The 25,685-nt window shown below is 42.0% G+C and overlaps 1 protein-coding gene across 1 annotated transcript in view; it reads right to left on the bottom strand.

The window, feature by feature from the left end:
• IGF1R (insulin like growth factor 1 receptor) overlaps window positions 1-25,685 on the bottom strand; it is a 146,120-nt gene that overhangs the window by 12,475 nt on the left and 107,960 nt on the right. The window contains exons 6-20 of the mRNA XM_042472262.1: window positions 25,334-25,548; window positions 23,929-24,055; window positions 20,631-20,869; window positions 17,396-17,563; window positions 16,686-16,890; window positions 11,152-11,438; window positions 9,611-9,744; window positions 8,885-9,044; window positions 8,402-8,507; window positions 6,903-6,973; window positions 6,305-6,534; window positions 5,600-5,710; window positions 4,666-4,825; window positions 3,915-4,044; window positions 1,371-1,505 (exon numbers count right to left, since the gene is read on the bottom strand). Coding sequence (XP_042328196.1) covers window positions 1,371-1,505; window positions 3,915-4,044; window positions 4,666-4,825; window positions 5,600-5,710; window positions 6,305-6,534; window positions 6,903-6,973; window positions 8,402-8,507; window positions 8,885-9,044; window positions 9,611-9,744; window positions 11,152-11,438; window positions 16,686-16,890; window positions 17,396-17,563; window positions 20,631-20,869; window positions 23,929-24,055; window positions 25,334-25,548 — 2,478 coding nt within the window. The remainder of the gene's footprint in view (window positions 1-1,370; window positions 1,506-3,914; window positions 4,045-4,665; window positions 4,826-5,599; window positions 5,711-6,304; window positions 6,535-6,902; window positions 6,974-8,401; window positions 8,508-8,884; window positions 9,045-9,610; window positions 9,745-11,151; window positions 11,439-16,685; window positions 16,891-17,395; window positions 17,564-20,630; window positions 20,870-23,928; window positions 24,056-25,333; window positions 25,549-25,685) is intronic.

The following is a 25,685-nucleotide window of genomic DNA, read 5'->3' as shown; positions in this document are numbered from 1 at the left end:
GCAGAAGGGAGATTTGCCGCAACTGCCGACTTCTAGTGGAAGCAAAAATTTACAACAAGGACAGACAACTGTGGCATTCCAGTTGCCTCTTCCTTCTTTTCCTTGCCTACAATGACCATGTTCCCTAGCCAGGATGGCCTGTTGCGAGGGATTATGAGATTTGCAGTCATAAGAACATCTGTTGGAGAGCCACAGTTGCTCACCCATGCCTTACATAAATAATTAGTGTAGTAACCATTTGTCTTAAAGGGATTATGAGTGGCATGGAATGAAACATGCACAATACAGCTTAAGGGTTGCGTGGGGGAGACCAGCACCATCCACAGAGGCTTCACGCTGGACCATCCTGTTTGTTAAGCAAGGATGGAACGCAAGGAAAGAGAATGAAAAACAAGGAGCATCCCGACACCTTTCATGATTTACAATCTACTTTATCCTGGGTTTCAATCCTCAGTTGTCTCTTTCTGTGTACTGTTTCATCATGATGCCAACCCACACCATTATATAACAGTCCATGTAAACCGGAGGCTTGAATATTGTACTTCCATCAGTGCATCTGAGGAAGTGGGTTATAATTTACAAAAGGTCAAACTAGAATAAATCGTAAGTATGCCACTAGATTCCACTCCCCTCACTTCAAAAACAGCCTACCATAGTTTTTGTTGTTGTCTGTCTTCAAATCTTTTCTATAGCTACCCTAAGGTGAACCACAGGGTTACGTCATTAAAAAATTACAATTTTGTCTAAGAATCCCTTCCTCAAGACGATCTGAAGTCACTGTCCAGATGGTATACTGCATCTCCAATTGGAACTTCATTGTTAAATTTGGTTTTAGTTGTGCATTTAGCTACTCCAGATAGCTGTTAGCCATTATCTCATTTGATAAACTTGTAGTGCCAAATAAATGCATTAGTCATATCTTGACTGCCCTTGAAAACCTCTCAGGAATTTCAGCAGGCACAGAAGAATGATGTTACCAAAACCTTAACCAGTGTGAGGATTGTGCCGACCCATTAAAGCTACTGGTTTATTTCCAATTGCAACTTTTAAGAACATCAGCTATCATGAGAACATCATAGCTATTGAAAATACTGAGGAAGTTGAAAATATTGAGGAAGGCTGTTTCACTTGCCTCATTCATAGCAAATGGTCTGTGTAACCTTCACAGCAAACTGTAGCCTTGGGAAATAAAAACCTTGCTCCATTTTGCAAGGGTGCAATGCCATGTCTCCGGGCCTTCCTACAGTTGCTACAGGATAGCATGAAGAGCATGCCTGCAGCAGGCACACCCACGTACACAACCACCTTAGTGCCACGTGAGAAGATCAAGGTAGAGAAAGATGAGATTAGAAATGTCAAGGAATACGTACAGCATATCAGGGCAGTTGTCTGGCTTCTCCAAAAGGCCGCCCTCCATCACAAAGCGGAGAACCTGCTCATTAGACATGCCTTGATAAGGCTGCTCTGCTAAGGTAGCTATCTCCCACAAGACAACACCAAAAGACCTACAAGGAAAGCAGACATATTAGGAGATGTTCAAGCCAAATCAAACAAACCTAAGGCCATCCTGAACTAAGTCTGGCCATCATGTGACTTGTTTGTAGAGCTCCTTCTTATCCATCATAAATTAAAGCCGCATAACTGAGCACCTTTGTTGCTCGGTGGATGGCAATGCCTCTGTTTTCTGTACTACCTCTGATATGAACCACAATCATGCTGGAGAAGCGTTATTGTAAGCGGACTTGCATCTGTGAAAATCAGAATTGGGCAGTTCTGTAATGTCCATACCCAGTGAGAGGCTGCTATTACATTACTGTAAAGGTGAGCTGACAAACTGACCGATAAGCATTGGGACCAATGTGCGTCAGCAGCTAAGGAATGCCAATGTACAACTGTAGAGCCCAATGCACATCAGGACACTTTTGCTGGTGTCCTGTTACTCATCTCTGCAATTCACCAAGAGGGTTTCTTAGTGCCTCTGCTACATAGATAAGTACAGGTTCAGTCTCCTTTACTTGAAAACACCAGAAGTGTTTCGGAATTGGGGGGATTTTGGAATACCTGTATGTGTGCATATATGTACATAATGAGATATCTTGGAGATGGGACCCAAGTCTAGACACAAAATTAATTTATGTATTGTATACACAATATCCTGAAGGTAATTTTATACAAAAGTGTGCAAAATTTGTCTACACTGAGCCATCAGAAAGCAAAGGCATCACTATCTCAGTCACCCATGACTGGTTTCTGGAATATTTTGGATTTTGGAACTACAGATAAGGGAGAGCCAGCCTGCATGGGTAATGTTACATAATGTAGTTTGTAATAAAGGGTTCTGCCATGGTTTTGAAGTCTTTGTTGTTAACTGGACCCTCAATGGTAGGACAATCTCCCACCTTGCTCAGGATGGACAAAATAACAAGGGAGTAGACAATCCAGAGGAAGGCTGACCAGATGCAACTGAAGGGAAACAGGGCACCTTTCAAGGCAGATACTAGATGTTCCACTGAAGGAACAACTGTTCTGAGGTATGTATGGAAGTGAAAGGGTTTAAAGCATTCCTGCTTGATATTTCATGGGATACACTGTTGATGATGGGGCATAAAGGAAGCCATGTTTGTTCATAAATAATACACAAGATGCTGACATTACTTTTGTGGAAAGTAGAAGACTGCTCTTTATGCCTGAAAGTCTATGGACCAGAAAACAATGTAAGCTGTGGTTTCTCTATAAGTATTCCTATATCAAACACACCACTCTGGAAGCCATTCACACATTAAGAAGTATACTTTTTTTCTGATCTGCAAATGCTTCTCTTGATTTGGAGAAGCAAGTGGAGCAGCTGTTCTTGGGTAAGTGATGGACTTTGTTTTTAGTTACTTAGGATGCTTTGCAAAAGGAAGATTTTTGTATACTACCAAAGGAGAAAATTATGTATTAAAACATGCTTTAAAAAAACACCCAATGTTGATTTATATATATTAAAAAAAAACACCAGCAAAGGAGAAACAGTTCCTGCTCATTCTGTTCATGACAAACTAAGAAGGATTTTTCATTGTAAGTGATACTTCATGCTCTGTGTAAATAGTTACAGTGGAATGCAATGACTATTATTAGACAAATGAAAACTCCACATCTATTCAAATGTTGTGACCACTCCTAAAAGAAATGCCCCAGTACTAACTGGTATCTCCTTATGGTATCCAGTATCTAGATTCAAATTGCATATATAGCCCCACAACATTACTACGCTTTGTTTATTTTTACTCTGTCCCTAGAATTTGAAATAAAAGCTATGTTGCCCAGCTCCAAAGTTAGCCTTTCCAGAAGACACGGCATCAATAGGTTCTCCTCCCCCAGGACTGTGAAGTTAGAAGGAAAGCGTTTTCCAAAATACACTTGTCTCTATAAAGAGAAAGACTGCCAGGGCTGGAGTTGCAGAATACTTCTTTGGAGCAATAGGAAAACAGCAAAGAAACCAAACGGCACCATTTTCCATTTTACAGCTTTAAGTCTGTTATGCCAAAGAATTTAATCCAAAGGTACTTTTCGATTTACTTTAGTACCTTTGTCTCATTCTGTCCCTCATCACGTCTCTGGTTCTTTTTCCTATTTCTTTGTAGCTGATTTTTGGGGAAAAAGACTTTTTGAAAAAAGTCACGAAGGTAGTAGTACAGAAATGAGGTGGCCAGATAGATTTGTTTAAACTCGCTGTTGGGGTTTTAGTATGACAGAAAGAGGAGGAAGTTAACCCACTAAGTGTATATTACACAGAGCAAGCAAAGAGAATGGGAAACAGGAAAAACAAGAGCTGTCAAAATTTGAGACGGTGTTTTCTTTGAGTCATAATGAAGCTACAAGGAGGCCAGGGGAGAGGGTTCAAATACTGCTAAAGACATTTTTATTATTACCAAACATCTGAGTGAGTAGTGAAGACACCATCCTTCAGTGATTCTGGGGACATCCAGCGGACAGGCAGCAGACCCTTCCCGCCTTTCCGATAGTAATCGGTCTCATAGATATCTCTCGTCATGCCAAAATCTACATGGTACACAAAGGAAATGGATGTTCAACAAACCACAGTTAAATACAAATACATAAGAAGATCACATCCCAGTGAGAACTCCTAGGGAAACCCAGCAACCAACCACAAAGCAATTCATGTCAAAAGCATCTGCCGTTTGTTCATTTTGTAAGGCAACTCCAAGCCTGCCTTTATGTCTACTTGCATGCCTCGGAAGGTACAGAGAGGCCACTCCATATCTTCAATCGCGGGGAGGAACAAGAAAGGGAATCAACGTTTTTCTGTACAAAACAACAAGTGGGATTTTTCTTCATGGTCCCACCCTCCCTAATATCCAGATTTTACAAAACCCTGCAAGCCGCTGCTCTACACGCATAATAAATTATTTAAAACTTTCTGTGTTTGGTTGTTAAAGAAAATTAAAACCGTGACTCATAGAACTTCTATGGCGTTGGTCACTGAACATGTAAGAGGCAGAATTCTAATAGAAATGGCAGCAATCAACAGGAAAGCCAACTGCTAGTCCATTTCTGTCAGATGCCCTATTTAGAGCCAAATTCCTGCTTCCTCTGCACTTCAAATGATGAAGGAGGAGGAGACAACAACAACAACAACAATGTGGGGGGAGAGGGACATACCTCCAATTTTCACAGTAAAGTCCTCAGCCACCATGCAGTTCCTTGCAGCAAGATCTCTGTGGACAAACTTGTTGGCGTTGAGATAGGCCATGCCATCTGCAATCTCGCCAGCCATCTGGATCATCTTCTTTAGGGCCGGGAGAGTATGCGCTGGGTTATTCTGAACAAGAAAGAGTGGGGAAATGACCACAATGTGACTCAAGAAAATGACTATTTGCTTGAAAGAAAACAAAAACCTTCCAATTTGGATTAATCTCAACTGCACTGATGGGCAAGTCAGTTCACTGGTTGGCCTACTAAAGAAGTTAACCCGTAAGTTAATAGTAGAAAAATAAAAATAAAAGAATATTTATTTGATATTGCATGGAAACCATATGTTAGTTTTATGCTGAATTTAAACCACCTAAGGATCAAGTGAAATTTTGGATTGATAACTAGATAAATGCTATTACAATAATATATAATGGAAGAGAACAGAAACTGCAGTTGCTAGAGGCCTGACAAAACAGTAGTTTTATTGTGCCAAATATAAATTGGGGGAGGGATGGAAAGCGGGTGGGTTTACTTGAAACAAAGGGAGAAATTGTTGTACTAGGGATACTATATTGTTTTAACTATTTTAATAATATCTTTAAAAACTGAGCCCAGTGATGGAGAACCTTTTAGAGACTGAGTGCCCAAACTACAACCCAAAACCCACTTATTTATCGCCAAGAGCCATGTCCCTCTGGATTTCTAGTGACAAACTGTAGTGAACTCTGTATTGGGACAATGGTGCATGTGCCCACAGAGAGGGCTCTGAGTGCCACCTCTGACACGCGTGCCATAGGTCCGCCATCACCTAGCACAAAAGGTGGGTACCTTTGCGGACAAAAATGTAATGCCGTTCTGAAAACTCACTCTCCTCAGCAACAGGAAGATACAACGGACTCACCTCTGTGTCTGGCCGAAGAGAGCGCAAATAACTCTTCAGATCGCCGCGAGTCATGAGTTCCATAATGACCAGAGTAGGCTGGCCTTGAGACACGACTCCAAGGAGCCTCACCTGACAAAAGCAAGCACACCTGTCATACAAAACGTACAAAAACCAGGGGTACATGGATGACAAAGGGTGCAAGATGTGCTCCCTGTAAAACAATACATGGGAGCAGCAGAGATAAAACTCAAGCTAGGTACTGTTGAGTGGGACTAGGATCCACCAAATTCAGTGGAACTGACCTCCAAGTAAATACGTATATGATCCGTTTAATGAAGTAGGTGAGTGTTGTGTGTTTGGGTGTGTCAGAGGTAGGACTTTATGATCAGCCCAAACATTGCCTGCAAGCAATTATAAACTCAGATATATGTCTATGAGACATCTCATGAAGCACAATGGAAGACATCATTCAGGTATCTAGATTTTAGAAGGACCAATGATGCCACATTTGAAAAGCTAGCCCCCATTTCTATCTTTCTAAGAATTTCATATATTCCAGTAACAGACCAAGACCATGTGAAGGGGGTTTTCCTGTGCAAAATGGCATTTTCTAACATTCTAAGTGCACAGATTCTGGAAGTGAAAATGGGAAGAGAGAAGAGGAAAGAGGGACTACTCTACACACACTTGCAATCTGGAACTTTGTGAGGCTGAGCAACTTACTACATGGTGGCAGTTGAACTCCTTCATCACCGAAGCTTCATTCAAAAACTCTATCCGCTCTCGCATGCTGGCTGATTCATTGACCGTCTTGATGGCAACCCGGGTTTCAGGTTCATCCTTAACCACACCTTTCGCTATCCCTTCGTACACCATTCCGAAAGAGCCCTGCCCCAATTCTCGGCACATGGTTATCTTCTCCCGAGGCACTTCCCATTCATCTGGCACATACACTGCAAAATCACCAAGAATCATTTCACACAAGGACACTTCGATAAAAATCCAAGAGAGACAAATAACTTCCCGTTCCAATGCAGTACAGTACAGAGTTCTGCATTTCATGCTCTGTGAATTATTCCCATAGTTTCAAAGTTATGGTTTAATGGTTTGTAATGATCGCACCCGAAGCTCCGCTTGACCTTCAAGTTTGAGCGTTCTGAGAAATTAAAAGTTTCAGGGTTTTAAAAAACTCTGTGTGTCTGTAGTCCCACAAATGGGGAATTGCAATTTCTTAACCCCAGAAAGTTCCCTTTGCTACAGTCATCCTATTCCAAGATGTGGCACTTTTTAAGGGTACCCACAGGACAAAAGACTGACTTACCATCTGAAGCACTGAAATATTCAGGATTCACAGAAGCATAAAGTACTCCATTTCCGAGCCTGTCACTGTTCCTGTTCAAATAAGAAAGAGTATTTTGAACATTAGAAGGCGTTTCTTGACAGCATGAGTAGTTTGGCAATGGAACCAATTGCCTAGAGAAGTGGTGAGGGTCTCCTTTGGATGCCTTTAGAAAGAGTCCGATCCTGCCAAACCCATAGAGCCTTCTCCAACTCTTTGATTTCCTCACATCAATCTGTTTTGATCTTCTCATTTTGAGCCCTATAGTACTTGCCTACATAAAATATACACACCAACAAAAACATTGGAAGGTTTGCACAGAGGTGTTATGAATCAACCCTGTTACTTCCCACACATTATCCATCATGCGGAGAGATCCCTTAAACTGTATTCACTGAATGAATTACACACACAAACACACACACACAAACACACCCTAAAAAGTGTAGCCAGGTCAGCTGAAGGGAGCAGCAAAATGGAGAAACGCATATGTTCACATAAACATTAAAGCGTTTACCCTCCCAGTGACCTGAAAGTAAATAAATACAAAAGACATGCAGAGGGAATAGTGAGACCATCACAATGAAACATCAGGAAGCAATAACCAAATGGGGGCGAAGAGCACTAATTTCGCATAGGGTTCTGCAGCCGACATGTTTACATTTTTTGGTAATTATGTCTATTTCCCAAAGCCATCCATTATCCAACCATGACAGTCACATAAATATCAGTGAGCATGAGCAAGATGTACAACAGTGCTCCACCTATTCAGAGTGCCATCCAAATGGCCATGCCCTCCTTGGGAATATTTCATCCCACTCCTCTGCCTTCCCGCATTTCTTTTCTTCATCCCAAAAGTCAGACAGTATTCTGTTCCCACCGAACACATTCCATCTTCATTTGGGGTTCCACCCTTTTCCCCTACCACAGAAAAATTTGTTCTGTATATGGGATGGGGGAGGGAGTGTAACATAATGATATGTCATAGGAGAATGGATCTGCTATTAGTAAACAGCAGAAATGGAAATCATGTAATCCATGAGTCACAAGAGGCCCAAAGCTACCTTTGTTGCTCATAGGCTTTATTGCTCATAGGCTATAGACCCTCTGCCGCCACCAATGTTTCCTACATTAAAAATATTTTTGGAAATGTTTTATTACTTGTCAATTTCCATTCCTAGAAGGCTTTAGGAATGGTGGGTTTAGTTTAGTAAGGTGCCTCCTGCTGCATTCGCCTCCCTCCGAAGAGGTGCAGCAAAACATTATTGGGTTTCTGGTCCCTTCTAAACTTGATTCCACCTCTCCCTTTGGATTTTCAGAAGTGGTAAAGCCCACAGTAAATCATGGTGGTAGAAACTGGGTCCTAGGGCCACAGATCCAGCCAAACCCTGGTATCTTGGAACTGTTGCTAAATTCTACTCCTCTTCATCCTGCCCACCACCCCTATCCCCTTAAGCGATCGTCCATAAACCCAGACTCACCTCTTTTTGTTACAGACATACAGCATGATGACAAGTCCTCCAATAATCAGTAGGACCGCAATGGGGAGAGCAATAATCAAATGCAAGTAATTCCCATAGTTCGCGGCTGCAGTAACCAAAGCAAACACACATAAAGTAATTATTCAGGCAGCCACAGTCTGTGTATTGCTGTGAAGACTTTTGCTCAAAACAACAATGCTACACTGGAGCAGACCTTTCAAAACACCCACTTAGCACCATTCAGAGGAGACACACTATTCATAGCCGAGGCTGTTTCTGAAAGCATGGAGAAGTATATTTGGGTGTCATCAGCATATGATAGCACCTCACTCCATGTGGGGTAGGTAGGGAGAGCTCCCTGCTGTTTCCCCCTACCTACAATCATCACAAATATTCTGTCTACAGTAGTTCTATTGCTAAAAACCCAAAGTTAATAAAACGTCCCCATCTCTCCCTGTAGCCAGCAATCCAGAAAATCCTTACGTTTGGGTTGGACATAGAATGAGATTGGCTCTGTCCAGGATCCGTTCCCAGATAGAGAAGTAGCTTGGACCCTGACTGTGTAATTTCCAGGGTTCAGATGCGTCAGTTTGGCTCCCCCAAGTTTCTTGTATTCTTGTCTGGAAACACACTGCAGCTTTTCCTACAAAGGTTGAAGTGGGGGGTGGAGGAGGGAGAAAAAATTACATGTTATTCATGCAAATTCTGTCTGTCCCACGCACTTTTCCCAGGCCCAACATCTCCACCTTGAAGGAAAATATCAACCACTATTTCCACTCCTGGAAGATTTGGGAACAATGGTTTTGCTTTAAAACAAACTGCATCTTCCCCTCTTCCCTGGAACCTTGCTCTGGCCTCCTGAAAGGGATTTTACAAGACTCAAAAGTGGAATTGTGGACACTTCCAGTTGTGTGTCTGTATATTTGTGGGGAAAGGGAAATCTGTGCTTTCCTACCCCAGTCTACCTTTTGCATGTAGAGCATGAAAAACAATGGCTCTAGTTTCTAATGAACCTTCTCTAGCCACAGATACCTTTGCTCTTAAACCTCTTGTGACTGACATTTTGGTTTTCAAAAACACAAACTTTGGCCAATCCTGAAAGACAACTCTTTCCTAACTGCTTATGCAGTAGATTTATGGCCTCAAACACCTCAAGATGGAATGCTAGTTGACATCTACCTCAATGTAAAGGCCTTCAGCCTTCCTCACCTCATTTTGTCCATATTTGATTTCATACATCAGAATCAAACCATTCGGATTAACAGGTTCTGGCCACTTCAGGTGTACTGTGTTTTCTTCTTTTCCTTCCCATGTCACTGTTCCCGGAATGTTATCAGCTCCTTCTGTGGAAAGATGTACAAGAAATGGTGTAATGAAGGCAGCGCTGTCAACCACTGTTTGGAAAAGTTACGTTTTGGAGTATGGCTTCCAGAGTGGCTGGAAGATCATGGGAGCTGTAGTCCAAAAATAGTAATGTTTCCAAGCTCTGCTGTGAATTTGTTAAGCTTACAGCCCCACAACCACAGCCAGATCAAAAGTCACACACAAGTCACATACAAGAGGTGAAGACAATCAACACACCGTCTCTATGTTGCAGAATAAAGATCTCAAACAAAAATGGTCAGACTGAGACACACAAGTTTTGTTAAGCCCTGAGAGCCAGTTGAAGGTTGTATTTGTTGATGATTCTACTCTCCTTCTGATATGGAGGAACAATGAGCTTTGCATCTTAGGCACCATAATGAGTGTTGGCAGCAGTCTGAGTGCCTTTGCAGAATAGCTCCTGGTCAAGAATGATGACCTGCCCGAGAGCAAAGTTCAGGAGGAACATGTTGCTTACCTATAACTGCGGTTCGTCAAGATATCATCTGCAAACTCACACATATGGGTCATTCTGCTCCTGCACACACATCTTCAGACTCTTCTAGGGCTTGATAACAGTCCTTTCCCTTATACTTTTATACTCTATACTCCCTCTCCTTCCTTCAATCCCAAGCCCTTCACAGAAGAACAAAGCAAGGTACAGACAAGTAAGAAGCATGACAGGGGAGGAGATTGGGTTGTGTAAGTTCACAGATGACCACTCACAAGAACGACAGCTAAAGGTAAACAGTCTCTTCTTCTCCATGGTCTCTGTGACTCACACTTATGGGTAAGCTGATATACCCAGGGCAGAGGAATGCCATGCCAGAAGTGAAGACAGCACTGACCTTCCAAAAGAAGTGTCAGCACCTGCAACTGCATTCCATCTACGATGGCAGATAAAATGTTGAAGGCTGGGCATCATTTCGATGCCCAACAGGCCTCCACAGAGGTACGTCTTTCATAAAGCACCGAAAGCCAACATAGCAGATGTAGAAATACCTTTAATTCTAGAGTATGCCGAATTTAATGTTATGGCCTTTGAATCACATTCAGGGGATCATATTCAGGGCTGGCTCTGTTGGCCATGCAGCAAAATACAACAAAACCCAAAATCCCCCAAATGGTACCTTTATTGGGCCAACTAAACTAAAAGGCCAGTGTGAGAGCCAGCGTGGCATAGTGGTTTGAGAGTTGGACTCTGTGTCAGATACAATTTGCTTATGTTATGATTGTTTCTGAACTTGGTGTCAGATAGGATTAGAATGCTTTATTACACATTATCTGTTGTGCTTCTTTGAATGCAGAGATAAAATGATGCACATAATTTTTAAAATGTTCTACTAAAGGAAACAGGAAATGTGAAAGTAATTTTTTTTAGTTTGTACCTGCAGGCATGGTTCTTGCAAAAACAAAGTTAGAAGCGCTACAGCCCAGGTGTGCGGCTTCATGGTTACAGCTGTGGATGTCGATGCGGTAGAGTGTGAAAGGCAGAAGATTGGAGATGAGGGTCCGTTCCCTGCCTTCCACTTTGCTTTCATAAAAAGGGAACTCCATCTCGCCTTCCTCGGCATCTGACACATTGGTAGCATGTTCTGGGGCTGCCGCAGTCCTGTTCTTATTGGCAAAAGTACTGTTTGCAATTCGGTACAAATCTCTCCGTTTCCGGTCCGGCCTGGATAGGAAAAACAATAGAAGTCCATCAAAGTGGGATTGCCGTAGTTTAGAACAGTAAGAAAAGCAGTTCAGCACTCCAAAAATACAAGTATGCAGCCAACATTTTGAGAGAAAACCGTCATAAGAGATATTAACACACTAAAGACTGACAGATGGTACAACCCTTGCATGTAACCCCAAGTCAAAATAACCCCTTGTTACAGGGTGGTGTTACTCCCGAGTCAAATTACACACCAGTGAGATATCCAACCCCAACAAAGACATTGCATAGAGAAGAGAAACAGAAAGGAGACAGCTGGGTCAAACAAAAAGGCAGTTGTGCCTATGGGGAAGCTGAATTTGTACAAAAGCAAAGGAAGGTTCAACAACAGGACAAACTGTTCAGGGAAGATGGAAACCCCTTTGCTTGAAACCTTGCTAAGTTGCTCTGCTAAGTATCTGCTAGGCTTAGGATAAACTATCTTAATTGGTGAGCTGGCTGTTCACCAGTTGTGAGATGTGCTTAAAAACAGACCCATAGGCACACGCTGAAGAGAGGGAAAAGCCTCTTTTTGCTGTCTCCGTGGCTTTCACAATGTTACAAAGGAAGGTAGGCTCCTGGAGAAGGCTGGGAACACTTCTAATGAGAGTTGTGTTGACACTTGAATTGTTTTCTCCCTTGGGGGGGAAGCAGTGAGGAAAATGGAAAGGGGAGCGTGGGGAGGAGAAAAGACAGACAGTCATGTGGAAACAACAAGTTGCTGAGATGAGTCCCACGGAGAAATCACACCCAGGTCATCATCTCACTTTCCCCTGACATCTAGGAGTTCTTAATAGTCACTTTAACTGCTCAGCTAGTTACAACCTGTGAGTCTCAACTGCGATGCGTCTTACAGCGCTGAAAAGAAAAATGCACCAATTATGAACACAAGCTGAGCAAAGGAGAGGAAACAAGCAGAGGCAGTCAAGACTCGCTTTATCAAATCATTGCCACTTATGTTTCCCCCCCCCTTTATAAATGGCAATCTATGCAATGTCAAGATTGCTAATAACTTGCTACTGCTTCCCTCTCTGGTCAAGGTGCTTACTGTGCCCACTTACTCCCTCTTCTCTGTATACGTCGATAGGGACTCTTACATATACAGTCTCGAAATTAAAGATCGACTGAATAAGAAATCCATACTTGCAATGCAAAACACTGTTCAGAAGTCAGAGACAGCTTCTCACAGGGATTGGCTGGATTTCTCTGATGGCAGCAAGAAGGAAGGCCATTGCAAAAGAGTCTCTGCCGCTGGCTGAGCTATTTTGAGCAAACCAGGGGTAGGAAAGAGGGCAGAGAGTAGTCTTGCCAGGTTTTCAAAATAGCAATAAGGGATAGTCAAAATGCATGATAGGTAGGGGTTGACAATCAGGAAGTTGCTATTAACAGGTTTGTGTTCTACCTAAATGCCAAACGACGGTATTGATTTCGGTTAACTTAACCATGTGTTTCTCTGCAAAATTTACATGCTACCCACATTCATAAATCAAATGATACCTGCATTTATGTCTTTATGAAGACCTCACCCTTCAAAATACAGGACTTTTTAGCGTCTTGTTCAGTCTATTGTTTGTTTTTAAAATTTCACTGTGGTTTTAGATTGCGTGCCATAGGCAGGTTTTGTCTTGTTTGGATGATTATGTAAAGCGCCATGGAAAACATATGGTGCTATGTAAATCAACTTTAATAATAATAATAATAATAATAATAATAATAATAATAATAACCAACTATATAAAAGGAAACATTTTCCAACCCTGAAAGAGGGGACAAGCCTTATAAAAGTGTGCAGAGAGATCTTGTAGCACCTCAGAGAATAATGGAAAGAACAGCATGAGCTTTCTTAAACTAAAGTCTACTTCCTCAGATGCATTTGGTGGAGTGGGAGCCAGGGACTGACATATACATGCCATGGGTATGTGAGAATGTCAATTCAAATTCAAAATCCTATGTGTATGGAAATGAAGTGGCAAGTCCAGTTTTAACTACAGAATCATAGAATCGTAGAGTTGGAACAGACCTCAAGGGCCATCCAGTCCAACCCCCTGCCATGCAGGAACTCTCAATCAAAGCATCCTCGACAGATGGCCATCCAGCCTCTGCTTAAAGACCTCTAAGGAAGGAGACTCCACTACACTCCAGGAAGGAGTGTGTTCCACTGTCGAACAGCCCTTACTCTCAGGAAGTTCTTCCTAATATTGAGGTGGAATCTCTTTTCCTGGAGCTTGCATTCATTGTTCCGGGTCCTGTTCTCTGGAGCAGCAGAAAACAATCTTGCGCCCTCCTCAATATGACATCCCTTCAAATATTTAAACAGGGCTATCATATCACCTCTTAACCTTCTCTTCTCCAGGCTAAACATCCCCAGCTCTTGTTTGTGAACAAAAGCATTGGGAATACATACTAATTCTATAAACTAACATGGCTATATCTTTGAACTCTATCCTTATAGAAGTGGTTCCCAAACTTTGATCCTCCTGATGTTTTGTATGTACTGCAACACCCAGAAGCCCCAGGCAGTTTGGCCAACAGTCAGGAATTCTGGAGTTGAAATCCAAAAAACCTAGAGGGCCAAACTTTGGGAACCAGTGCTTATAATAAGGGATCCTTGGCAATCCTACCAGAAAGAACAAATGGAGAGCTTCGTATCAACAGAAGAATATACTTTACAAATGGTCCTACGCAGGCGATCCCTAATGTTGATTTCTAGGCCTTGGGTTTGGTAAGCAGAACAGGCTTTCCATCCAATTGCAGAATTATAGGGCTATGATTCCACTTTAATTGCCATGGTTCCATCCTAAGGAATCCCAGGATTAGGACGTCAGGGAGAGGCAGTTAAGAATCCTCAGCCAAAATGTTCTAATGCTTCACCAGATTACGAAACAAGGATTCCACATTTCCAAAGTCCAGCACGTTATTTGTTACTTAGGCATCTGTTAAAACTATTTGGGGAAAAACACCACACTAAAATCTAAGGGGGTGCGGAAAGATTTACAGATGTGGCATGGTTTCAATCACTCCCGACTCTCCAAAGACCAAAGTGGCTCAAAAGGCCCTAGAAAAGGAAAGAGGACCATATAAATACATATAAATATGTAAGGGACTCCTGTAGCACCTTTGAGACTAACTGAGAAAAAGACTTTAGAGGGCTTTAGTCCAGCATTTATGTTGGAAATGTCTTTTTCTCATTTATTCTCAAAGGTGCAAATGGATTTCCTTGTAACTTTTTTATTTCCTAATTTGAAGAGCGAGATATTCCCTTCCAAAGTCCAAGTCCAAGGTCCAGTCCCAATGCTTACAGTTAAAGCCTTCAAAAAGAAGCCCACAGAAAAAGAGCACGCTCTTTCAGGCACAACAGGTTAAAAGACGTTTTCCTTAGGCATTTTAAGGCTTGTTTGTTTTACATTTAATCTGCCGCTTGCTAATAATGCGCACGTGCTTTTTAACATACCCATTTTAAGTCATTTTGGGAAAAGGTGTTTATTTTCCAACCTATTATCCTAAGATCCCAGGCCAGACAGAAAAGCAATTTAAAACAATTTAAGCAGTCTAAGACATATGAAGTGATGTAAAACAGTTTATACAAATTCGAGCCAAGTTCCATGGACCTTGAAGGCTTTGGTAAAGAGGCACGTTTTTGCTCGGTGTGGAAAATGAGGCATGCATCACCTGGAACATCGCAGCAGAGGAGACCGTCTCCCATGTTTCTCAGGGAGGACTTTCTTTCAGTCCCACCACCATAAAAGGCACATTTGGTGAGGATGAGGGAGCAAGCCTTCTCAGTGGCTACTCCCAGGTTATGAAACTCCCCTCCACAGGAATTTCAGTTAGCCCCCTCTCTGCTCTTGTTCTGCTGACAAGCCAAGGCATTTTTATAGTTTTTGTGGGTTTTTCGGGCTATGAGGCCATGTTCTAGAAGACCTTATTCCTGACGTTTCACCACCAGCTGTGCCTAGCATCTTCAGAGAAAGATGCCAACCACAGATGCTGGCAAAGCGTCAGGAATAAACTCTTCTAGAACACAGCCTCATAGCCCAAAAAACCCACAAAATACTATGGATGCCAGCCATGAAAGCCTTCGACTTTGCACAAGATCTTTTTATTTAGGCAGGTCTTTGGTGCTTAATATTATGTGGCAGAGGGGCATTCCTAATGCAGTGTGATGTGCTTTCATCTTCTTTATGTTTTAAATTGTTTTAACTTTGTGCTTTTTAAATGGAATTCAAAGATATAGCTGTGTTAGTTTGTAGAATCAGTACACAGAGAGATCTTGTAGCACCTTTGAGACTCACTGAAAGAAAGATGTTGGCAGCAGGAGCTTTCGTAGACTTCAGTCTACTTCCTCAGATGCATTTAAATGGAATCCTGAAGTCAAAGGCTTTCATGGCTGGCATCCATAATTTTTTGTGGGTTTTTCAGGCTATGTGGCTGTGGTCTAGAAGAGTTTATTCCTGATGTTTTGCCAGCATCTGTAGCTGGCATCTTTTCTCAAGAACATGGCCTCTTGGCCGAAAACCCCACAAAAAACTATTAAATAGAATTGTTAGTTTGCTTGCTTTTTAACTTTTGTAAGCTAAGTTTAAATTATAGCTGGGCTTTGTTTTAAACATTTGTAAGCTGCTTTGACTCTCCTGCTAGGAAGAAGACATGCTATTAGATAGATCTCTCCAACTGAACTGAATGGCCAGGCAGCAACAGTCATGCAGGGAAAGACATTACTACAACTATCAAACTTCCAGACCACATATGGCTTTAAAAGTCACCAGCAACACCTTGAATTCAGGCTGGAAGTAAGTTTTGCACCCTGTGCAATTCCTCTAAAATGGATGTCATACAGTTCCTATATGGCATTCCTGTCACCACAGTGTGATGTAGGAGCTCACATTTTGCATTGAGGCTTTGGAGACACAGGTATTAGTCTCCACCAAGCAATTAAATTCACTAGGTGCACCTTAGACTTGTTGCTTTTTCTCAGTCCACTTTGCTTTACACAGTTGTTGTGAGAACAATGTGGAGGGAAGAGAGCCATGTATGTGGCCTTAAGCTACAGAAATGGAACAAGTAATAAATGAATAGATAAATACGACAAAATCAATCGTGATGAAGGATACTATACAAATATTGTAAATTTTGAAAAGCTGGGCTTTTAAACCTAGGAGGTGATCATCACAGCCTTGAATCCACCTCAGTGCCTGGAAAAGAGATGCCAGAAATGGACCCTCTCACCTGGGCAAGAATATGGCATTATGGAGGAAATTCTCAAAGACTTTCCGGTACTCGGCCTCCTCCTTCTCAGCTTGCTTCTCTGCCTCAGTCTTTGGGCAGACACAACAAGATCCTTTTTCTCCTCCAGAACCTTCTGGTTTGGTGGGCTCAGTCGCTTCCTCATTATCAATGGTGCCATCGGCATATCTTCGAATTGGGACTTTATCTTGGGGTGAGGAGAGAAATAGGGAGAAAGTTGCAGTTAAAGCAGCACAGAAATTACCACTATGACAAGCGTGCTAAAAAGGTTCTAAATTCAGGCTATGCAAAGTCTGGCTGCTTCTCTAAATCATAAAGTAGCACAGGCCACATGCAAAAGGGTTTAAGTAACAGGGTGCAGGCAGGAATACCTTTCCTTTCTTCATTTACAACAGCGGTGGGCAAAGTGCGGCTTTCCAGATGTTGCTGGACTACAACTCCCATCAACATTAGTCGTCAGAGCCAGCAAAGAGGAAAGCTGCAAGCTGAAGTCCACCAACATCCACCCCATTGCACTCAAATATATTTCTTTAAGGTGCTATGGTATTTTGACTGGGCACATCAATGCCATATCCATGCACTGCTAGACGTAGCGGTACAGTCCTCTCTACCACTGTATTGAGCATGGGTGCACCAACCTTGAGGACTCATATGCAGCTGGGTGATGTGTGCAAACTTGTGTTCCAACTCACCTTTGGAGCAGTAGTTGTGTCTATAAAGATAACTGTCCTGGGGCTGCTGTTGCCACCGTACGATGTAGTATGAAAGGTTGCCATTGGGGTAGGTGGGAGGGTTCCACTTCACAATCAGCTGAGATGAAGAGTTGGATACCGATATGGTGTCCAGAGGAATGGATGGCACTGGGAGGGGAGGAAAAGTAAATGAAGAGAGGACTTTATAAGCTTTTCTCCACAAAGGAGAAAGCCGAGCCACAAAATCACTGCGTTATTTACAGAAATGAAAGCCACACACTTAGAATCATAGAATCATAGAATCATAGAGTTGGAAGAGATCACTAGGGCCATCCAGTCCAACCCCCTGCCATCCAGGAAATCCAAATCAAAGCATCCCTGACAGATGGCCATCCAGCCTCTGTTTAAAGACCTCCAAGGAAGGAGACTCTATCACCCTCCGAGGGAGTGCATTCCATTGTCGAACAGCCCTTACTGTCAGGAAGTTCCTCCTAATGTTCAGGTGGAATCTCTTTTCCTGTAGCTTGCATCCATTGTTCCGGGTCCTGTTCTCTGGAGCAGCAGAAAACAAGCTTGCTCCCTCCTCAATATGACATCCTTTCAAATATTTAAACAGGGCTATCATATCACCTCTTAACCTTCTTTTCTCCAGGCTAAACATCCCCAGCTCCCTAAGTCGTTCCTCATAGGACATGGTTTCCAGACCCTTCACCATTTTTGTTGCCCTCCTTTGGACACGCTCCAGTTTCTCAATGTCCTTTCTGAATTGTGGCGCCCAGAACTGGACACAATATTCTAGGTGGGGCCTGACCAAAGCAGAATACAGTGGCACTATGTCATGGGGAACTTTGTCAAAGGCCTTACTGAAATCAAGATATACTATATCCACAGCATTCCCTTCCGTGAGAAGAGCTTCAGGTCAAACATTAATCTTAAAATACACTGAAAATAGAGCATTGTCTAAAGAAGAGATTGTGTAACCACCTGTAATGCCTTTATCAACCCCATCAAATATGGTCAATGGCCAAAGATGATGGGAGTTCAGGTCCAAGAGTTGGAAAATCAAAGGTTCCTTGCTTTAAAGCAACACATACTGGAAAAGTTAAGTAGTTAGTCTACAGTAATCCCACTGCATTAATGACAAAGGAGTGGAAATGGTACGTTCAGGAAGCAAAGGCGTCTTGGAAGCTTAAAAGACACATCCTTCATGATATGGTCAGTGAAAGCTGAACAGTTTCTGTGAAAGTTAGTTTATCCCTCACTACTATCTCCTTTGCTAATTGTAGCCACAAAGAAGTTTTTACCTTGTGGTCCAGGCACTTTCTCTAGTTCACTAAGAAATAAATAAGTCAAGCCATGGTAACTCTGATCCATGCTATGTACACTCCATGGTTAATATACAAAATGCTACCACATTCTGGGCCTTGCTACTGCAAATTGGCATGACAGTGGCTACTAACTGTGAGAAAAAATCAATTTAAAACCCTAAATTATCACATGTGCTATCTGAAATGGAAGTGGGGATGCAAGTTGTGCTTCTGCCTCCAAAACTATATGCTTGTAGATGTCACACAGCCTCGTGAGCAACACACCAGAATTAATCCATTCGGAAGAACATCCATAACCCTGTCACCAAATCAGATACCATTCCCACTCTCAATTAGAGAGATTTTGTTAAGATGATTAAATGCTGTTGGGTATTTACTCTGTGTTTGATTAATCAGACAATTACCACCTCTCTACACACGCCTATATTGGATGCAATTAAGTTCTGGCAGGGCAAGGCGGAGTAAGTCATATACAGTTAAACCCATCAGCAGTCTGACAGAGGTTTCTGGCATGATAAAAAATCCCAATATAACTCAAAGTACAGAAGTGTAAAACATTGGGAGCAATGAACCACAACTGCATGGCCATTGGAACGCCTTACCACTGAAAATTACATGCATAGTGCAGCTGCGATGTGTCCTTGTTTGTCTACCTCTGCACCAATCTCACTCCCAAGGTTGGTGCAAACAGAATCTGCACCCTACCCCACTTCAGATTCAAGTCTTCCACAACCAGCTTGCTAGCATACTATTTATTGTTCCAAATGGGGCTGCAAATTGTTATCAAATCCTCTTCCATCCCATCAGGAACATGAGAACCGCCATGGAAACTTGAGAACCAGGTTCTTATGTCACACAGCAACAGCGGCAAACTGAATTCCTGAACTAGCCATCACCCATCAAATCACAACACAGATCATTTCAATGGCGGTAATTCAAGTATTCAAGAAAAGCACACCCAACAATCAACATGAATTTATGAACTGGAGGGAAGACAAGTTCTGGGGTTACTCTCATCACACTTTCTTCTACACAGGACACAGAGTGCCCAGCCTTGCTCCAGCCTCCTCTGTTGTTGCTTTCCATGGAAAACAACCTGTCTGAAGATTCAAGGTTTCTCCATGGAAACAAGGTCCCTAATTTTCCAGGATTCTTGCTCATACAGACAGCCTTCACATGAACAATGTCTCCACTGCGGTACTTTTGCTCTCCTTGTGAGCAAAGGGTTTCTAGGTAGATGGGTGGGTAGGTCTCTCATGTTAAAAGAAAAGATGAGTAAAGCCAGAGGAGAGCTGACATTTCTGAAGGTTCTGTTAGTGCCCTCATTTCATTGAATCATGGAATCATAGTATCATAGAGTTGGAAGAGACCACAAGGACCATCCAGTCCAATCCCCTGCCATGCAGGAATATACGATCATATCACCCCTGCCAGATGGCCATTCAGTCTCTATTTAAATATCCCCAAAGGGCTGTGCTACATTTCGGATTTAAAACCCCAAATCTCTCAATTATACAAAGCTTGGATAAGACACTGCAGACAACCAGCAACTCCAGGCTACTTCCTAGGAAACCAATGCATGGCTACCCAAGTACAGATTACTAAGATCTTTGCTTCTCTGTCCATTTACTGAGTCCCAACTGGGACTTGCTAGGAAGAAATCTGACTTTCATTCTGGCATTTGTGTCTGTAGCTCAAACAGATTCCTGCACTGGTAGTGTATCCTATGATTCTACCCTATTTGAGCATTTAAGATATATTGCAAGTTTAAATTAATATGAAGACGTCATAGATGTGTCTTCCCAGCCCTCTTTGCCAAATCAATGCCACCTTATTAAGACAACAAAACCATTTCTACTGACCAAGCACCACCATGATACATGCACACATATGAACATATACGTTACCTGAAGCTTTTGTTCGGATGTAGATTATCTCACTCTTTGCTCCATGGGCATGGTTGTTCTCCATCATGGTAAGCGTGACGGCTTTGACATAAATGGCATACTGAGTCCAAGGTTTCAATGGCTGCAGCAAAATCCCTGGATTGTCCTCTTTATTGGGAGGCAGGTCCACATCCACCATGTTCCAGCTGTTAGAACCACAAGCATCCTGTCCATCATATTCTGTCACATTCTTAAAGGGCCTGAAATGAGCAAAATGAAGAGCCTGTAACTTCTCCTTCTGCAAAAATTGCTCTTAAAATTTTAACAGGGGGAACTCTCCTGCAGGCTTCTGCCCAATGAAACTCATAGTAATAATAAAACTTTCATTTTTATAGAAGGATAAAGGCAGAAAGTCCCAGTACTTAAAAAAAAAGTTTTTGTTTCTAAGTTTCAATTAAAAAGAAGGGGGGGGGGGGGGGGAGAACCAGGAGACGAAAGCCAGGCCTTTGCTAAGATGACAAGGGATCTCTAAAAAGGGATGGAAGTCCATGCTCATTTTCCCTTCCCATAAAATGAAGATTATTGCATTTTTAAAAAGCAAAGTACAGGCAGTTCGTTATTCGGCTAGTCCTGATCAAAGCAATGGTACAGCAATAAAAACAAGTTCTTCCCATTCTGTTTTTGACAAGGAGTCATCTATCAGCAGATTGCATTCAATTAAGTGACCAATTAGCATGTAAAATTTGCAAAGGCTGAAAAAATATGAGTTGCAAAGAATGAGTTACTTCTAACTGATTTCTTTCCCAATAACTACAAAGGAGTAACTGCTTTACGTTAAGCAAAGTGAACTTGCAGTACATTTGAAACTAATAGGGAGAAAGATGTTTTTAGTATAACCTTGCATAAACTGGGTCAACAATGCCCATTGGGCAAACAGGGCAGTCTCTACACCAGGGGTTCCCAAATTTTAGTCCTCCAGGTGTTTTAGACTTCAACTACCAGAAGCTTCAGCTTACTTGGCCAAAAGTGAGGAATTTGAGGAACTGAAGTCTGAATCATCTGGAGGACCAAAGTTTGGGAATCACTGCTCTATACCAAAGGATAAATGGACATAAACTGGACATTAGGAATGGGAACATGCAAGAACTCAGTTTTGCTGGACATCCCCAAAACAGCAGTCCATGAATGAAAAACACTTCAAAGGGAGAGTGAAGAGAGTAACAACAAAATTGGGATATGTCCACAAACCCAGTCCACTGACAGTGGATCGAATGGAGAAATGGTTTCCTCATGCACTACACAATATAAAACCAGTTAACATCCAGCCTCACGAAGGCTCTTATGCCCATTTTATCACATCTCATTTCAAAAACACCCTCCACTATTCATATTCTATAAAGATAACTAATTACTAAAAGTATTTTGCCAAGCTCTGCGAATGTAGTTTCATCTCACCCTCCTCTATTTTTGGGATCCACATGGCTCCCTTGGGTTATATTCAAGCAAAAAAACCTGTATGAGATCAGAGCTGCTAGATTCCAAGCAATTTCAAATTAACTGCAGGAAAGTTTCAGGAAACCAAAAATAAGATATGATGTGGTTGCAAGTGCCTACTATGTTGCTGTCTGGAGACTAGATGACTAAATTCACAAAGTTATGAAACCGAGGAAGTCTGTGTAAAGAAGTTATTACCAAGATTTCTGTCAAGATTTGTGTACTTAAGCCTCTGGATATTATTTAGTGTGTTCGTTTATCTTTCTTTGTGGCTAAACACTGTACAATCACACATTACTTTCCATTTTCTGTTTAACTTCAAGCAACTGCAAATTACCTATACTGTTTAGTAGGTTTCTGTCATACCCAGGAGCTAACCAAGTTCAGAAATCCAGGCTTTAGTAGTTAAAACTCAGCAAACCTTTGTTCGGTAGCCCTAGGCCCACTCTAGAGACATTCAATGTCAGAAAGTAAACAGAAAGCATTGGCATTGCTTAATTAAAAACATAATTTCAAATAGCTTGGTAAGATGGCTTTTCATTTGTTACATACTCAAAACAATTCTGGTTTTCTCCTTTCACATATGCCTCTTTGTTCTTTCCTCTGGCAGATTCTCAGCCAAATGACCATGTATGTTTCGGTCCATGCCTGCCTCCTCTATTTTATCATCATACCACCTGTGTGATAATCATTCACTTACATTAACTGCTACACTGTGTATCCCATCACCAAACCTCAGTCTGCCCCTAAATTCATAGCAGGTAAGATACAAAAGCAGCACCTGACAGTTTCCAACTGTTGCTTGCTCTGTGTGTGCAGCCTACACATTTTGTATTGAGTTTTGTATGGTATCTATGTGTGTCTGTATATACAAGCACACATACACACCTGAGGATTCTGCCAAATCATAAACCGCAATGGTCAAATTTCCTGTTTTTCTACGTCTCTAGACCTTGATTCTAGCAACTCTATACCCACCCACTCTTTGGTTCTCTTCTCTCCTGTCCAAATGCCCATGAGATGATCTCCTCCATCCCTTCTACCCGCTGATGCTATCACTCATATTACTCTGAGCCTGTTGACTTTGTCCCAGTTCCTTTAGCAACCTAGCCTCTTGGCATGTCAACTAGCATCATGTCCCATCCTGCCACGCTCTTTGCTGGAGTTACAGCTGATGTGATCCTTCTTTGCTTCCGTAAGAAGCTTTCTAGTAACTCTGCCATCTTCCACTGGCAACAGAGACTGTCTCCAGGGAAAGTCAGGCCAAAAATAAGTCTGACATGAAGGAATAGAAAGAGGTGGATGAGCCTCTAAGCAGACTCAAGTCTAGGAAAGCCCATGTTACTAGTATCTTTCTTTCAATTAGTCTCAAAATCCCTCTGAATACTGATTTTCCAGAGTAACATAGCTATGTCCTTGAATTCCTTACTCTTCCAGTTATGTTTACTGTGTCGTGTATTAGCAGCAGCATTGGCAGGAGAGTGAAGGAGGACCGGCAAAATACAAACTTTCAATACCAGGCTGCAGCTGTGTATCTGTAGCAAACAACACATTATAACTTGAGCTGGAAAAGAATGGGATTCTGGGCTACCCAAAGCCTACTGCAGCTGTGTCCAAGTTTAACCAATGAATCTTGGAACAAAGACTGGCTATTGTGGAAAGGTATCTCAGCCTTGAATTTCAATCTCTGGGAGAAAGTCTGGATATAAAAGCAATTAATTTGTCCACTCTCGACTCAAGCACTAGCTTCTTTTCACAGCTTCTTGCCCTCTCACACGCTTTGCCTGTAACATCAACGGACACACATCTCAATGTAAATACTCACGCTTCTTTATAATAAACCGTGAAGCTAATCAGATCTCTGTAGTCCTTTGGGCGATACTGTTCCCATGTGAGCATGATCCGATTCTTCATTGTAGTGTTGGAAACAAATTTCAGAATATGGCTTTCACCTGCAAAACAGAACAATATGTTACATGAGGTTCCCCAGAAACATAAACACAAGGGTGAGCTTCATTCAATTCTAGTTTAATTATAAGTATATAGGCACAATGACGTAGGTGGCTTCAGCTCAGTTCAAGAAGGTGAGGCAGGTGTTTAAAGTGGGGCAAACCAACACCACTTTCCATGACAGTGTAGTGTGTTTTCTTCCTATACCCAAGCCAGGTAAAAGCAGGCATGAGTGAACCAGCTGTAAAATAACTTACCAGCCACATGCCTACCCAACCTGCTTCCTACAAAAAGGGTATAGTTAATCCATATCAAGTAGACACAATCTGGTTGTATCAACTTCAAGAAGGCTGCCAAGGATCAATGGGATCCTCATTCACCAATCTTCAAAAGCCATTCTATTCAGAACAAACACATGGGGCGGCTGTTGTTGTTTGCAGGGGAAAGCTTGGGTTCAGTTCTTGGGGTTGAAAATACAGCATGTAAAATGCGAGAAGCGAGAGCAGTTTCTTGCTTGCCTTCCTGCTTTGTTTTTTATAAAGAGCTTGCAAATCGCCAACGCTCTTTGTATCTTGCCCAACACAACGCCAGCATTTCAAAGCCCCTTTAGTTTACTCGAGAAGTCTGTTTTACAGGAAAGGCAAGTAAGAAGGAAAAGCCCTTTTCCTTCTTTTTTGGAGGCTTTGAAGATACAAATGGAGCCTGGCAAGGGATTTGGCAGTTTGGCAGCATGGCCAGGCATCTATAACTCCTCCAGAAAATGCAACCCCCAGACCTACTCAATGGAAACACAGGCCTTTCTTTACACAAGGCCCAGTGACATCTGTGTTTGGGCTGAAAGACAACAACAATTTGGGGGAGGGAAAACATTTAAAAAATGCTTCGTAGATGCCATCTTTTATCTGCCAAGATTCAACTGCTATGGGGGATCTGATGCTTCTTATGGGTACTGTAGTCACATCAAAGCACCTTGGAGCTCTGAAATAGGATGTCTGTGTCCAAAATCATCATAAGCTACTGATTCATTAGATATGCTATTTCTCTCAGCCTGAGCTCTTCTATCTGTCTTATAAAGAATATTTGTCTACCTTACACAGTTGCTGCATAGAAGACGGAACTGATGTATACACCAAGAAAAGCCCACATTTGAATGCATTTATTATTCTTCATTATTTTGCTTTTTTATTACAGTACATGATTTATTCTAAGAAGATATGCATCTTTATCTCAAGGTTATACAACTGCCCCAATTTCATGCCTTCCCTGAACGCCTTACGTACAAGAGGCTCTGTCTCCATTGTTCCTTGGATTTATATCGCCTTTGCTTTGTCGATCTTTGGTTCCAGTAACCTCCTCCATGCGGTAAATCTCAGAAACGCAGAGCCTGGGATTAAAAGCGAAGTACATCTTCCCCTCTTTGATGGTTAGGTTATGATGGCTCCAGTCCCATAGTTGCTGCAGGTTTTGGTTGTCCAGAACATAAAATGAGTAATTCCTAAAAACCAGAATTTAAAAACCAAATCAGTTCATAAAATAAATGGCATACAATTCCCATCCTGCAATGGCTTCATATCCTTTAATATCTGACATTCAAAATCTATATACCCTTCATATTATGGTTGAGTCTCCCTT

Source organism: Sceloporus undulatus, chromosome 6, assembly GCF_019175285.1.
Source record: "Sceloporus undulatus isolate JIND9_A2432 ecotype Alabama chromosome 6, SceUnd_v1.1, whole genome shotgun sequence".
NCBI lineage: Eukaryota > Metazoa > Chordata > Lepidosauria > Squamata > Phrynosomatidae > Sceloporus > Sceloporus undulatus.
The sequence above is the reverse complement of the archived record's forward strand: the minus strand, read 5'-3'. Positions and strand labels throughout refer to the sequence as shown.